Genomic DNA, 16036 nt, shown 5'->3' on the forward strand with positions numbered 1-16036 from the left:
TAATGTAGAATAGCTAAATTAGTTAAGCGAACCGTGGCGAAGATTAGCTAACTAAGCTAACAACCATATTCAATGACAGGAGGAAAGTGCGCTTTTCTGCAGGTTTATTTGAAGCCAGAGACTACCTTTAGCTCTTTGACAATGGTCTAGGTCTCTATAACCAGCGTAGGTAATTTGGGACCTCTATATGGTTTTTAAAAGCTGCTATGGAGTACTGCAACATGGATAACCATAAGCATAATTTGTTTTGGGGGTTGATATCTGGGCTATTATCAGTTGTGGGAGATCGCTTTCATTGATTTCGCTGTTCCCTGACCAAATACTTACTATGCGGTTGCCAGGAAATTTCTCAGAGGAGGTGTGTTAAGCTGTGATCATCGCTTTCATTTCCAAAGAATGTCCGACTTTGAAAGTTCCAGTTCATATTTTGGTTTGGAGGATCCGCAGTGGCTATGCATGGTCACACTTTTCATTACGTCCCTGGTCACTCTTATACTGTATTTCGTACAGTATTTCCAACAAAGGGGTGTAGGAAATAAGCAGAGAGCAGCAGAGGACAATGAGGCGAAGGAGGAAGCCGCCTCTCTGCTGGGATGGGCGCTGTCACTGAAGAGCTGGAAAAGTCAGTGGAGAGGAGCTTGGTGCAGCGCTTTGAATGACGAATCAAGGAAGCGTGGGGTAAGTCTCATGACCACCAAGCCACCACTCTGTCTGTGGCAGGCAGGTGACCTCAATAAAGTGCAGCTTGTCACAGGGTGTGACGTGGTTGAAATGAACCGAAGAGCATCCCCTCATCTATGCTTTCATATGGATAGCTTTTGCACACCCACCCACTTCAATCAAATCTTACCTCATCATTTGACATTAGACACATTTTTGACAACTGACATGTACATGTACACTCAGCCGTGGTAAATTTGCCCCTTCTTGCATCACCTCTGAACCATCTGCGTTTTTTTCCTATTCCTTGGTCTTATCAAGTTAGAACATATGTATTGATGTTGCCAGTGTGATACATTACAGCCCAGATCATTGCTCATTTATTGGCAACAACCTAATTTCCCTGCTCTGTGAATTGTGTAATGGGTGTTTTCTACTGTTTTAAGGTTTCTGACTTCTTCCTCTTCAGGGTCCTGTTCTGTTGACATTTGAAGAGGCGGATCTTGAGGCATCAGAGCTCATGGTCAGCCAAGTGTCCAGCTTTCAGAAGTCTGCCAGAAACAAGGTACACTGACTGTAAGGTCTTTTATCAATACAGTTGAAGGAAATGCCTTTATATTGTATGTTTATGGCTGTTTTGTGTTGTGTCTTTCCAGTGATCAATGAATCTGTTTTTCTGGGAGATATCTAGATCAATTGTACTATTGTTGAGTGGCAGTGTTGTGTCCTCCTCCTCCCATCCACTGAAAAAAATATATTTTGTTTTCCATGGCAGCTTCACTATTCATCTCGATTATAGCAGCAGACACTTATAGCTTTCTAATTTCCTTGTTTATGTACTTTATTGACAAAGGTTGTCCCTCAAATCAATCTCCCTTTCCATAGTTGAGTGGAGAGGAAGCTACTCTACCACCAGTGCTGCATTTAAGCCTATAGTGGACACGCACTGACTCATCAACTCGTGAAGTTTGGTACAGACATTTCCCCCATTCATTTAGATTTGGCAAATGAATCTGTTAGCATTTTTTCAGGTGTCCACATGCTCATTACAAAAGTCACTATGAAAGAATACTTCTGCTTGAAAAAGGCTATGAAACACTTGCATGATGCTTCTTTTATCAGTTATGTAGATTATGTGCCAACCTGCTGCAGGCTGTGTATAAAACAAACTGCCACCGGAGAGCTTTTATGTTTTTAGAGAGGTCAGATAGGGACAAATTGCTTGGCTGTGTTGCTAGACCGGTTGGCTTTGCAGTGCTCCCAATGCAAACTCAGCCCTTTCTTTGTGGTCATCGTGATATGGACCAAAATACCAGGTGCTCTGTTGTTGAAGGCAGGGAGTTTAATGAACAGAAGCTTATTTTTATCCACACACTCTGTGTGTGCGTGTGTGTGTGTGTGCATGCGTTTTAAGAAGCTTACATAGCTGTCAAGCTCAGCACTGAGGAGGAGCAGCCAGGCAGGAATGCACCAGTGTTTATGTTAAGGTTTCCCCTCACAGTGATCTAATACCCAACTAGACGAACTTCTCCTGAGGAAAATATTTTGCTTTTGGATGAGTTTTAGCAAAAGTCAGTGTTGTAGACAGTAGACACATCTCACTGGTTGTATTTGTCTGTTTGTGTCATGTGTTTCTTGCACAAGACTCTACACACACGGTAACATACATTTATTATCAACAAATCCTTACAGTTCCTTTCACACATGCCATACAGCACCTTATATTTTAGTACAAATTCTAGTTTCCCTCCCTATTTGAGTTGCTTTCATTTTACATGATATAACTTGCATGCAAATGCTTTAGCTCTAGCATTCTCAGTAGATTAATATTACACTGATGCCTCACTTTGTGTTCCCAACAGGCCGCTTGCTGCAGTGTGGTTGGGGAGAAGCTTCAGTTCTCTGTCACTGCAGCATCAACAGCCATGGCTGCAGCAGATCCCTGTAAATACACAGTCTGTATAGCTCCACTGGAGCTGCAGGTAAATGCACTATTGTTGGTCCTGAGCATCTATTAAAGGTGCGAGTTTCACGAAAGTAAACAATACTCATTTGTTCTTTTGTGAATATCCCTTTAACACTGAGTTGTCTGAAAATAGAGTTTCATCCTTTGGAAGTCATTATGGTTTAGTTTAATGGGAGATTTTATTGAACATGAAATGCTGCCCAGGCTCACTGCTGGCAGGAGTCTTAGATTAAATGGTTGAGATAGCTTTCTGTGTTTGGCAAATGTCCCGAAGACCTCATTAAAATCACTGTCAGGCCCATTTCCAGTAAGGCTGACCCTGCTTTGTCTACATTCACATTTATCATTTGCCTATAAAGAATCGATGTAACTCTGACATTATGACACAATTGACTAATGACTACTTGTTCTTACCTGGAAATTACAGCGATTTATTTTATGTATCATGGCCAAATATGACTGGGCTCACTTTTCAGTAAAATATTCCTATGGCTCACTCACCATCTTTCCTCGTCAGACTCGGATGCAGTGTTCAAATGAAGTAGAGTCTAATGTGATGTTGTGTTGGGATATGTAATGGGTAGTGTGCATTAACCAGTGGTAAGCTTTCATCCTGTTCTTAGGTTCAGTGTTAAATCTTCACCAGTGTATGGATACAAGCTAACCCAATTGTATTAAGGCTATTTTTAAACCAATAAGGTGCTTGTAATCCCTCCTGAGCTTATTGTGCCATAAATATAACCCAAGTGAGAGACTCTAAAGTTAAAGTCAGGATTAGAGTCGGGCAGTTTTGTTGTGGTTGTGAATCAATTGTTGTTGCAGCAACATAAAGGAAGCCTTTTGTCTCCTTTTCACTCTTAATTGTTTCGGATTAGTCTAGAAAAGTCAGAAGGCCTTTTCAAACGTCTCCATCCATCCACTGGAACATTTGTTGGCTTTGGACTGAGCTCCATGCTAGAATGGTCCTGGCTGGTCATGTTATGAGTGCTGGGATATGTGAAACAGAAGCCCTGGGCGTTTACAGTATATGGACACAATACACCCCCAGTACACTGTGGTGTGCTACTGAATGGACTATGTCTTTTAACACACTACTGCACCACATGGCCAGTTGCATGTGATGAGGGACACACATGTGACATGGGTTGTCCCAAAGCAGTATTCATCTTTGCAATGCAAACACTACATTTACAAATCTGTATGACTTCACAACAAGCACTTCTCTCTTGTCTTAGTTAGTCAGGTCATATGAACCTTGAAACCATTTTAATGGCTATATATTTAATAAGCCACTTCTTGTCAAACACTTTCTGTTCTTCAGTTCATGTGGATGGAGTTGTATTATTATACTAAATAGCCTTCCAGTTTAAGCTTTGTATGAGGTGATTCGGGTCTTATCAATGCAGACTGTGATATTGTTCTTCTCAGTCCATCTCATTACTATCTGATGAGGCCTTTGTTTGGCATCACAGAGGCGGATGTTCATTCTTACGCTGGAATCCAGGCATGCTGGGACAGGATGGCCCGGTCTGTTTTCTACCTCCATTGGGATGCATTAGGTCTAATTTTATAAAAAAAACTGGTGCAGTGGTGACAATTTAATACTTGCTGAATGGTTTGGTGTTTGGACATTTGAGTCATCAAAAAACATAGCCACTGCAACAGACTGTGATTTATTTTCAAGTGAGGGACCAAAAGTCCACAGAAGCGTAATTGTTAAAACAGTTGTATGAGTTACAGATCATTCTGCAGCCACAATAATCCCGTGATTTGTTTAAACTAAGTTAATCCCCAGCTAACTTTGAAACTTGGTAGTTTAAACATCCTAAAACTCATTATGTTTGATATGTTGCTTGATATCCCAAGAATCTGTGTTGATATTGTAAATGCTAGTTTTATATAAAATCTGCATTTAAATATCACCATAGATTTACTATAAGTGAAGCTGGTGAGCACTGTATGACCTCTGATCATCATAAGGCATCGTGATTTTCTCTCCGGTGTTCGTCAGCTTGATCTAAAGATGCAAGAAGCTGAGGATGAGGTCATGGTGAGCTGGGGAGTGTCTCAACTGGAGACAGGGGAGCTGCAGGTGACACCCACTTTCCCCCAGGTAATTTTACGGCTGCAGATAATGAAATGTACCTGTTGTCTGTATAAGTACTGATACGCCAAAACAGATTTTTGTTTGTTTGTTGTTGTTGTTGTTTGGAAGATTTCAAAAATCATTAGCAAGATGTGAAATGTCAAAAATAAAATGCCTTATTTTGGATATGGACAGTAAAGTAAAAAACGAAATTTAACATTTAAAGTGAGGTGTATTTTGTTTTTTGTTCCTACACAAAGGAGGATATGACTTTTGGTTTAATACAGTCAATATGTTTTTAATACAGTGTATAATGTATGTGTGTGATTTGTCTGATATCATAATCTCTCTCTGTCAGGACAATGCCAGCACTCCCAGTGTAGCAGTCATAAAGGAGCAGTTGAGGCAGCTGTTATGTGTGACGCGTCCCTCTGTGTTGCTGAGCTGCAGGCCTGCTCAGGCCTCAGAGGTCAAGGTGAGTGGAGGAGTCAAGTCTAATGTATGACATCTTAACAGCTGCCACACAAGAATGCCATGCAGACAAGTGTGTGCATGTTTGTCATGGCAGGTCATTTTGCAGTGTGCTGCAAATTGACAAATTGACCTTTTAAAGTGGCTATAATCAATATTTTTATAATAAAAATGTATCAAATGACAAAGAGAAAACAACATGAAAATGTGAAAAGGAGTCGCTTGTAGTGATGAACCTACAGAAAATTATCACCTGAATCTGCAGCTCCCCTCGGCTTTACGGAGCTTCATAGCGAATTTCAGCTCGTTGTTTAGCTCTCCAGCCCACAACTTTACTGTTTTGGTTCACTCCTACTGCTCTCGTAGCGTCGTTTTCAGCTGCAGCAGACAGCGGTTCTTAGCAAAAAAGCTCTAAAAACCCACTGTACACTACCTGCTCAGCACCAAACAGCAGAGAGATAAAAGTTAGTGACTAACTGGTGAACATAGTGGAGCTTTTAGAAGCTACAGAGTCTCAGAAGTTGGTAGAGAGAAAAAGAGAGTAAATATTGGACTTACATTTATCCAGTGGACACAAACACCACTCCAAATGAAAGCTAATGTTGCTCTGTAACTGCTAGATATGTAAATAAGCAACTGTTTGCTAACAAGTTTGCCATATTAACTTAAAAGGTGATGATATGTCAATGCTGTGTTGACAACTTATTTCTGCTGCACTAATGTATAAAGAATTTGTTACGCTTACATGCATTTACAAAAAGGTTTTTAGTGATGCAGCCTTTTCCCAGCCATTACATGATGTCTTGTCATGTGTTTCTGATTTGATCTTGTGTCATGTTTTCACATTTTAGTAAAGTGTAGTTAGAATTCTTGGAGTAAAACATAAATTAAATATACTCCTGTAATGTTTACTAGACTATTAGGCATGATCATTCCTCTCACAGAGATATATCTGAGTCAATCCTGTAGTCTATTAAGTGTCATAAGTAACCGGGAAATGTTTCATTTACTTATCAGCTAATTGTTACAGCACCAGCTGAGCCAATGATCAAGCAGATCAGTCTTAAGGGCCAACAGTTGTCTAAAACCTCATGATTTTTAAAACAGAGTACATTCTGTCAGCAGGGTTGTTTTTCATAGAGTCCACCCCTCTTGTGCAAACTGTTGTTATATTTTCTTTCTCACACAGAATACTATGAATACACTGCACATTAAAGTATCTTGGATGTTGAGAAGCTAGCAGTAGTTTTATTCTCCTATAAATGTTTTTTTAATTCTGACACTTCACCATTTACAATAAGCATACTGTGGGTACCCTCTGAAATGAATGATACAATTTGCCCAACTGAAAAGGTTTTTTGATTCAGGTTTAGTTCTTGAAGCCCTTTGATCATCCCTATGATGTGTTACAGCATTGTGCCGCTTCTATATAAAATTAATTAATTATTTAATTAATTAATTAATTAATTAATATTGCAGCCAGTAGATCAACGTTGTGGAGTTATTTACTTACTATGGTTTGTCCAATAGGAGGCCCGCAACAACGTGGTGTCACCCCCAAAACCCCCCCGTGCCCACGACTGGAAGCTGCTGGTGAAGAACATCCGGGTGACACTGAATCAGAAGGAAGATGCTGCAGGTTGGTCTCCTTAGAAATTTAGAGACCCAAGTTCTGATGGAATAGCTGTAGCTAGTGTCTTTTTTTCTGTCCTGAGCTCATAAACCAACCTCAGTCACCTCTGTACCTTGTGGGCAAGTGGTCAACTGCAGTAGGCAAAATGACCAAAATCCATCCCCCTTGTTAACCTGCTCAAAAGATGCTCTGTGCTTTGTCTCGTAGTGGCGCTTCATATTACCGCTTTTAATAATTGCCTCAAAATCGGAACATACTGGATTTGAACTGCCTGTGGGAAGATTGAACATGTAAGAGTCTGTCCATTCTTAATTAAAAGCTCTGTCTCCGCTGTCTACTTTTCTCATTTTACAGCACGCCATGTGAAATTATTTCTCCGACTCGTCTCATCTCTACTCTCCCTGTGTGTATACCTCACTCGCTGACTTACTAAACCAGTGCCGTAAAGGCTAGAAAAGCTGCGCCGGTTAAAATAGAAACGCTCCGTCAAAATATAATAATTCTCAACAATTTATCGATATTCTCTACAGCAGACGGGGGAAAGAAAAAGTGCGGCGGCAGCGTGACAGAGGCCGGGTCAGAAATTAACAGAGCTTGGGGGGGGGGTCATAAGGGAGCCCTCCTCGCCCTCCAGCCAGGTCAACTGACAATACTGGTCAACTGACACTTATTGTAATCAGTTCAAAGAAATGCTAACATTTGACAGCTCTGTAAAAGGTGTGTTTGATATGTTTTTCCAAGCTTGTCCTCTGGCAAAAGCTTACTGCTACACTAAAGGCAAAATACAATGTACAGAAGTCTGTGTCTGCAAGTCTAAAGCAAAAAGACAAGTGTCTCTGATTTGATGGTGGTGTCGTTCAGCATTATTGACTAGCGTCAGCAACAGGTGGGGCTAATTAAAAAATAATGAGATGCAAGAGTTGTCTGTGTACCAGCCATATAAACTCCATCCATCAGCCTCCTTCCAACAAATCATGTTTACCAGAGGTCCGGCGCAGTAACCTGAGAAGAAACACAAGGTGCGGTATACCTTACAAAGAAAGAAGTAGTGACTTCCTGTCGTCACCATGAGGTTGCGAGCAGCCAGCAAAGACTTCAAAAGTCACTTCCCCCAGCCAAGAAACAGCCCGGCACAAAACCGCCATATAGCCACAAGTTGTTGTTTTTACACTTTGGTATTGATCTTCTCATCTAACTCTCAGCAAGAAAACTAATAAGCATATTTCCCAAAATCCACAACAACTTTGGTTTGGTAGTTCCTGTGTTGAGTCATTCTCTAATTGTGAGTCAGAGCTTTTCAGGACTACAGACATTCGCTTAAGTATTCTGCCCAACACTTAATATTGTACAGCAGAGACATGACACAGGGTTCAACACTTCACTCTCTATTTTCCTTCCTTTTAAAGGTGGGGTATGCAATTTTAATCCAAGACACGTCTTTTGTTCAGCGAATATCTCCTCACGGTCCGCTAGCTGTCCGTTCTGTGTGTGCTGAAAGAAAAGCTTCTCGTCCTCTCTGGCTTTTAGCTTCTCAGCAACTGTAGCGACAGTTTGCTAACCCAGAGCCTAGCTAACGTTAGTTACATAGTTGCTGTGTCGTTGTTTGTTCTATATCATGGTATTTGTCATGGTATTGGATTTCTCCAGAATTGCATACCCCACCTTTAAGTGAACAGTTATACTTATCTTAGCATTACTTGTGAGACGTCTTGTGGGCTAGAAGCCAGATCCAGAGCTGCTGCAGTGGATGCTTTAAGGTTCTTGCTGATGTTGTATCCATTAAGACACAGTGCTTTCACAGTATCCGAGCCTGGCTTGTGGCTAGTAAAGTTTAGTTTAAGTGCTCATTGAAATAGGCTTCATGACAAGTTGAGAAAGAGCTCTCAACCAGTACTTTGTGTCCTCTCCCCTATGCATAATTCAAAACATACGCTGACCTCCCTTTTGCCCATTAAAGTGAAGCAGTGGAAGTGACCAAAGCAAAATCTAATCTTGCACCAGTACATTTTATTTGATCAGATGTCAAAAGATTTTTGAATGAATTTCCAGTTAGATCTTGGATCTGTTTTCTGCTGTTTGTAGGCAGCATGAATCCTCTGTGTGTACTGCAGTTAGATGATCCTCCACAGAGGTTTAACACCTCTGTTTTGAAGAACACAACCAATCCTGCCTGGGACCAGCCGTTCATCTTGTAAGTTTTACCATAGCGCACTGCAAACAATCACTGTTTCTGCAAAGATGATGTTTGTTTTTGTTTTTTCTATGCAATCCGTCAGCATCCGTAATGCATTTTCTTTCTTTTCCTGAATATTCTTTTATTTTTCTATCTCACCAGTGAATTGAATGGACTTTCAAAAGAGCTCAATATGCAGTTGATGAATGATGGACAACCTGAGAGTAAGGAAATTACTGGCTGCCTTTCGATATTTGTGTTTTAGTAATTATGTTGAAGAGTTAATATGTTAACTAGCTTTGACTGTTACATGTTCTGGTACTCCCAGACTGAATTAGGTGTGTTTTCTCCTTTTTCAGATTCCTTACTTGGTCAAGTGTCCGTGCCTTTTGATCTTGTAAAGAAGCAGCCCAAAGGACAGCAAACATTTGAACTCATGGCCAAAGACATAGTGACTGGATCACTTACTACTGACGTAAGACCATCATCCCACTTAATATTGGGATATTATCACACATGTTTGCCTTTTAATATCAACAGATAGAGTTTAGTTCTTCTTCGTGTATCTGGTGTTTTCATAAACACAAAGTTAGAATGTTAACTGGGGAATTGTATCCTTCAGTTTACCTACCTGGAGCCCAGTGAGGTGAGGTCCTGGCACCCTCCCACCCCAGCCTCCAATAAGAGGGTGGAGATGGACCGCACAGTCATGCCCTGTGGCACAGTGGTCACCACCATCACCGCAGTGAAGAGTAAGCCGGGTCGACCACCCCCTCTTGGATTCAACATAGGTACAGCACCACAAACTGTGAGACTACACAGCACTGACAGGGATGACAGAGTCTTATTCAGAGAAGACATGTGTCCCTTAATCGATACACAAACAAGTTACAGTACAGCGAGGCTCATGGAGGTTTCTATTTATTCTAGTGCTGCTGATGTAAGAAAAAATTAAAAAAACAGCTGGTGCGAAGAGATAGTGAGTGTTTTCGAATTTCAACAGACTGTTCTAAAACAATAGTATAGGCTGGAATTTCAGTTTTGAAAACCAGAGTTCTCAGTACCCAGCAGATCTATGGTGGGATCACTGGTATTGGTAACAAGCCTGTTATTCCTCTTCTGATGTATGATGATCCTTTGGTGCCATTGAGCATTGAAAAACTTCTTTCTTCTTTAAACATGCAGTTACTCAAAGTAAGCACAACTTTTTCATGTGAATCAATATCTACTTGAGTACAGCAGTAAATGTCTTCACATGTTGATGCTGAGAAAATGTTGTGATAATTATCTTAATATTGATTTAATCCATATCATTTGTATGCAAATCCCCGCAAATTGCATCACTATTTTTTTTTAAGCTGTTCTAAATTTTGCAATAAACACATAAAACCTCTGAAAGATCCTGCTAGGACTTATTAAACAGAGGCTAGCTCGTAAGTGTGATGACAGGCGTAAATCTGCTAATCTTAAACAATAGCAGAAGGACATTGTAGATGTCGATAGGCCTTTTTCATGGTAGACATTTTGACATGCCACAGTAGGAGCAGCACGGGTGAAAATGAATGATGGCTGAATTACATTTAGCTGCTTCAGTTTCGGGGTCCTGGTATTGTGCATGCTGATTCACTGTCACACTGTAATGACTTATTTGGACACTTGAGTAGAACAGAGCCACCGTAATGTTATTAGTAAGAACTGCGCTTTCTCTACTATGACAGATTAAAATGTGTGAAAAAGGTCTATTAGTTGACCACAGCTGAAAATGCAGTCATTTCTTCCAACTCTATAATGCACATTGTCAAATCTTAAATTATGTTTTGAACTTCCATTATACCCATGAAGCAGTCGATTAAGATAACTCTGTGCTCCCTCAGATCCTGCCCAGAAAGCGGTGGCCAACAAGCCCAAGCTGTCAGAGCGTCGTGTTTCAGAGCAGGCGTCTATGCTAGGGGCCACAGTCAGCAAGGCCTTGTCCTCTTCTGATACTGAGCTGCTGATGCTCAATGGCACTGACCCGGTGGCCGAGGCCGCCATCAGACAACTCCACCAGTCTGCCAAGCAGAAGCTCAAGTCCCCAGTGAAGAAGAGTACCATCATCATCTCTGGCATTGCCAAAGTGAGTTCCAGTACCAGAGGAACTCTTCACTGGCGCATTATACTGTTTCACTTTTACTATTTCACTTTAGTACAGCAGTTTCTCTTATTTAATATAAAAGATTTTAAATGAGAAATGCATAGAAGCCAAGGGGTGGTCGGTCTCTAATGTTTGCTGCTCTGGAAATCAGTTTCCATCAACATTTTTTAAGAAGTTGTGTTCCATAACCTGTTGATCATGACCGAGGAAAGAAATAGATCTTAAATGAAACAATGTGTGCCGTGCCTGGAGCAGGAAGAGACTCCTTTTGTTGTTGAAGTACACTAAATGTGCCAATGATTAAACCTGGGCCTTCCAGTGGAAAAACAGTTTGCCTAATCCCACTGCCATCCTCCTACCCAAATTACATTAAAAGGTGAACACAGGTCCTCAGAGCTGCCAGTGCAAATAGTTGGTCATTCATGATGCCAGAGGAAGTATTTGTATGACCAAATGCAAATGTTAAACCAAAGGAAATATCTCTTAACTAGAAATTAATTTAATAAATGGGAATATGCTTTATTTCTTAGACGCCCTTGTCTCAGGATGATGAGCTAGCTCTGATGGCGGGCTACGCTGCAGCGATGGACGCCTCGATGTCAGAGTGCAGCTCTACTCAGGATATGACCACAGCGATTGCGTCGGGGACCAGTAGCCCTCCAGAGGAGTCTGAGCCCCAGGAAGGCCCCAGTGGAATAGGCCGGCCTCCAGAGGACTGGGAGAGCCAAACCGGAGAGGAACTCGACCATACCTCGCTATCCATGTGTGTGTCTGAGGCGAGCTGCAAGAAGAGCAGAGGTGAGAGGTCACAGAGAGGACTCACTGACTACCTAAAGCCACAAGTAACTGTGGACATGGTGACATAGCTGGTCTTTACAGCCGTATTATTCCATAAATCATACTAAAAATCCTCCGAAAACATATTTCCTTAAAGGCAGAACTTGATTAATGTGGCTGTTTTCATGGCCATCTGTTGCTCCTCAGTGATGCAGTCTGTTTTTGTGTTTCTCTCTTTCCTTCCTACTGTTTCAACCTTTCCTTTTTGAACTATCATCACTGCCATCTTAGAGGAAAGCAGTGCTAAGCACACATTATATCCAGATGAGTAAGTTACTTCATGAGTTACTTGTAGTATCCTTGGTACTCTAGTATGTGTAGTGTCTGCTAGCTATCAGTAGAGTAGAAAACGTAGTTTTTCTGCAATGTCAAATTCATTTTCAGTTCATGTAAAATCAATTAGATATTAGCAGATCATATAGTTGCTATAATTTAGAACATGTACAAGTGTTGTGGGGCTGCACAATATAGACAAAGTACTGTGAGTATTTTGAGATATTCACTTAATATTATGTATTGCATATTAGGACCTCTGGTACGCTATGGGCAAGGATCCCACTGGACCTACAGGTGGCAAAGACCATTCTCACTATTTCAGACCATAATTACATTATAAATATAGATATCAAAATACTAAGAATGCAAACTTTACTTTTTATTGCAGAGTAAAATATCACACACATAATGGAGATCAAGTATCATCTCATTTTGCAATACTAATAAGTTATTAGCTGTATAATATATTGTTCAGCCTTTTGACGTATGAATTTCTTATGTATGGAGGATACTGATGTTACTTTCTTAATTTGTGATTAATTAGTTTTCATGTTGTTGTATATCAACCTAATCTAATCCACAGATATTAGCAAATACCAGAAACTCCTTATGTGCTGAAAAGAAGGAATGCGCTTGCAGTAAGGTTGGACTATACGGCTGCTCTCTGTTGGTACAGTTCAGTGTGTGTTAGTTGGTGATTAAACACAGTTTTTCCAAGTCTATTGTCACTATCCAAAGCTAGACAGAGCTCTTTTACAGCGGAAAGACTAATAGTCAAAAGGGGGAATAAATAGAATATTTTTTCTCCAACTTGTCCCGTCTCTGCCAGATTTTTTTCACCAACAATTTCCAACTAACACAAATTCTGTGCCACTGCTGCTTCAGTTGTTTTCAAATTGCTGTTACTTCAGATACTTCAAATAAATAAATGCCTGTTTTATTTTGCCTTGAGTGGTGTCATCTTGACATAGCCCTTGTCTCAAGGTATCACAGTGAATATTTCCTGTTCTTTGCTTCTCCACTACAGGCAGCTTCCTTCAGAAGAGTGCCAAGCTCTTCTTCCGGCGGCGTCACCAGCGCAAGGACCCGGGGATGAGCCAGTCACACAATGACCTGGTTTACCTGGAGTCTCCGGCCGCAGTGGAGCGGGCCAGCCGAACAGCCACGCTTAGCCGTATGCTCAACCGCAAGAGTAAGAATAAGAGCAAAGCCAATGGCTCTACCTCCATGGGGGAGCCACATGCGTGACCCCACCCCCCGCACCTCAGTCCCTCCTACAACAACTACCGTCGCCACCTCCACCTCAAACTTGCACTGGTAAACTTCTTGGCTAACCTACTCCCTCTAATGCCCAACTTGCATACTGGGGCTCCTGCGTTGTGAATGGGAAAGCTGTGCAGATGGAAAAATATCCTCTTTTGCTGCCGTTTCCTGTTTCCTCTAAGAAGCAGATATTCCACTAAAAGCAGGTGTGTGCATGTGTGGATGAAGGTCTCCTGTCTTGGATTAATGGCATTTCAGAGGATATTATTTTGCATGTTTCTTTTATTTGATTTTATGCAACAAATCTTTAAGTGCTTTTGTGGCCTTGTTACCGACAGAAGAGACTGGTGTGGGCCGTCACTCTTTACCTCACTGACACTGAGGGTAAAGAGTAAATTCTCCCTGCTGTAAACCGTACGTTTCCTACGGTGGACCAACAGGACCAAAGATGAAGAGAAGAGTGGTATTTGTATGATTGCACAATTTTAGTACCTTTTTATTTAAAGTGCAATGACAGGAGCTACTCCTGTGATACAGATTTGTGTTAAAAACATTCACAAAAGGAGATGATATTGTCACCACATGACCGGTGCAAGTGAGAGTAATACGACTACTTTTTGACACTAATACTATGAAATATGGTATTTATATCAATTCATTTAAAATCCCTGTACTTGTATTCAAAAACAAAAAAACAAGCTCAGAAGATTAGCTATATGTAATGTGCATATAAAAACTGTTAAAAAAAAAAAAAAGCTATCGGGGAAAGTGTCAGCCTTATGTTTAATAAAGATATATTAGAACCAGTCATTTATGATTGGCATGAACAGAGGTTGTGTTATCATGCAACACCGGCCATTAACATGAGTTAACACCCTTCCAAAAAGACACAAAGCAAGCAGTGACACTGTGGCTAACATGACACTTTAGCTATATGTGAGTGTTTTATGTTTACTCCTCTCTGCAGTGTTTTCAAATGATATGCAACTTTCTTCTTCGTCTTCCTAAAAGATTCCTCCTGTACACTACTGTTATCAGCAGGGTTGTTAATGTGTCAAAAGGGAACTGAATGAACTTTTCTCCAGGGACTGTGACGTTACACTCGGCCATACTTGTCGCACTAATGAAATTTGTTCTAGGCTCATTTCAATCCTGCATTCGCCCGAATGAAATCGGCATTCTTTTATTTGATGTTTTATTGTTTTTAAAGGATGTAGTTTTGAACAAGAGAAACACATGAACAAGAGAAAGTGTGAACACCTTTGGGAGCAACCAAATAGTTTGGCTACTTTTTTTTTTTTTTTTATCCAGCTAATGATTGTATTTTCTTTTTGTAAGCAGCTTGTTGAAGCCATTTAATTTCAATAAGTTAATCTGCTCAGAGAATTGGTGCGGCACAGTGACAGAAAGAACTAACAGTTTGCCTTACAGTTATTCTGAGGATGATGTCACGGGTGGACTTGTTCCTCGACTTGACGTGACTTTTGGTTCCTGAGGACTTAAGGACTGTAGCGAACTGTTGGAATCGCTCCGAGAGACAAGCGTACCACCATGTTCTTGCACCATCTGCAATGTCTATCTATAATCAAGAAGCCTATGCACATAACATATCTGTTAACTGAGTGTTTACATTATTAGACTATCTGAGAATTAAAAACACTCACTTGCTGTTCATGACAACACTATCCTGCAGATCCAGTGTGGGTTGACGTGGCCGAGCTGTGATCCCTTCTCATCACCTGTTCTCTTCCGCCATTACTGACCGCAGTCTGATTCGGGCTGAAGAAAATTCTGTTACCATTCTCAAAGAATCACCTTTAAACTCTGAGGAACAGAGGGGAAAATGGGTTGTTCTAATCATGCTCAGCTTCAGAGCCCTTGCTTATGGCAGCCTGCGAGCCTTGGCTACTGTTATGCATTCAGTAAGCAGTAGGGCTGTATGTGATTCATAAACTGCTTCCTGATGGGTTTTTTTATTGGCATCTGCACAGAAAGTGACTGACTTAGCTGTTGTTGCAGAATGTCAGTCATTTCCCTGCAGGGATTGTAACTAATATACATATCGAGTTATTTCATTTTCAGCAATAAATATTGATTGAATAACTGAGATTGTGGTGCCACTTTCAATGTCTCGGCTGTAGTGAATTCTCCCCAGTGCTCCTGTAACTTAGAAACCTGTACATGCTGATGTGCTATTTCACTTCTGTTATTTTACAGAGGCTTTTGTTCATGAAAGGTCAACAGTATACCACTTTGCTGGTTGAAAATAATGTGCTATCAGTTGTGGAAAGTAACTAAGAATATTTACTCAAGTACTGTACTTTAAATACAGTTTTGCGATACTGGTACTTTACTTGAATATTTCCATTTTATGCAACATTAGACTTCTACTCCACTACAGGTCAGTGGGAAATATTGTACGTTTTACTGCACTACATTTATCTGACCGCTGTAGTTGCTAGTTATTTTGCAGATTATTTTTCAGAAAAAACAATAGCTTCTAGCACATGCATTATTCAGTCTAACCAAGTCATTTA

General features: G+C 40.7%; 1 protein-coding gene across 4 annotated transcripts; it reads left to right on the forward strand.

Annotated features, from left to right (window-relative positions):
• The first annotated feature begins 381 nt into the window (after positions 1-381).
• LOC122887851 (C2 domain-containing protein 2) lies at positions 382-15606 on the forward strand. Of its 4 annotated transcripts, XM_044221465.1 has the most exons (15): positions 382-678; positions 1130-1225; positions 2523-2642; positions 4638-4739; positions 5071-5187; positions 6714-6822; positions 8899-9007; positions 9152-9213; positions 9349-9464; positions 9612-9780; positions 10864-11105; positions 11654-11921; positions 12192-12228; positions 12488-12530; positions 12820-13257. In XM_044221465.1, exons 1-15 carry the CDS (start codon positions 397-399, stop codon positions 12925-12927), a joined length of 1980 nt encoding a protein of 659 aa, XP_044077400.1. In that variant the 5' UTR covers positions 382-396; the 3' UTR covers positions 12928-13257. The 4 variants fall into 4 exon arrangements, with proteins under 4 accessions (XP_044077400.1, XP_044077401.1, XP_044077402.1 ...); XM_044221466.1 differs by lacking the exons at positions 12488-12530; positions 12820-13257 and adding an exon at positions 13264-15606; XM_044221467.1 differs by lacking the exon at positions 12488-12530 and having other exon boundaries at positions 12820-12841.
• The last annotated feature ends 430 nt before the right edge of the window (positions 15607-16036 follow it).

The sequence above is a fragment of the Siniperca chuatsi genome, linkage group LG14, assembly GCF_020085105.1.
Source record: "Siniperca chuatsi isolate FFG_IHB_CAS linkage group LG14, ASM2008510v1, whole genome shotgun sequence".
NCBI classification, from domain to species: domain Eukaryota; kingdom Metazoa; phylum Chordata; class Actinopteri; order Centrarchiformes; family Sinipercidae; genus Siniperca; species Siniperca chuatsi.

Coding starts and splice junctions, on each gene's coding strand:
- LOC122887851 (XM_044221464.1), top strand. CDS start 397: ATGTCCGACTTTGAAAGTTCCAGTTCATATTTTGGTTTGGAGGATCCG. Junction 679..1,129: donor ACGAATCAAGGAAGCGTGGG/GTAAGTCTCATG, acceptor CTTCCTCTTCAG/GGTCCTGTTCTGTTGACATT. Junction 5,188..6,713: donor CTCAGGCCTCAGAGGTCAAG/GTGAGTGGAGGA, acceptor TTTGTCCAATAG/GAGGCCCGCAACAACGTGGT.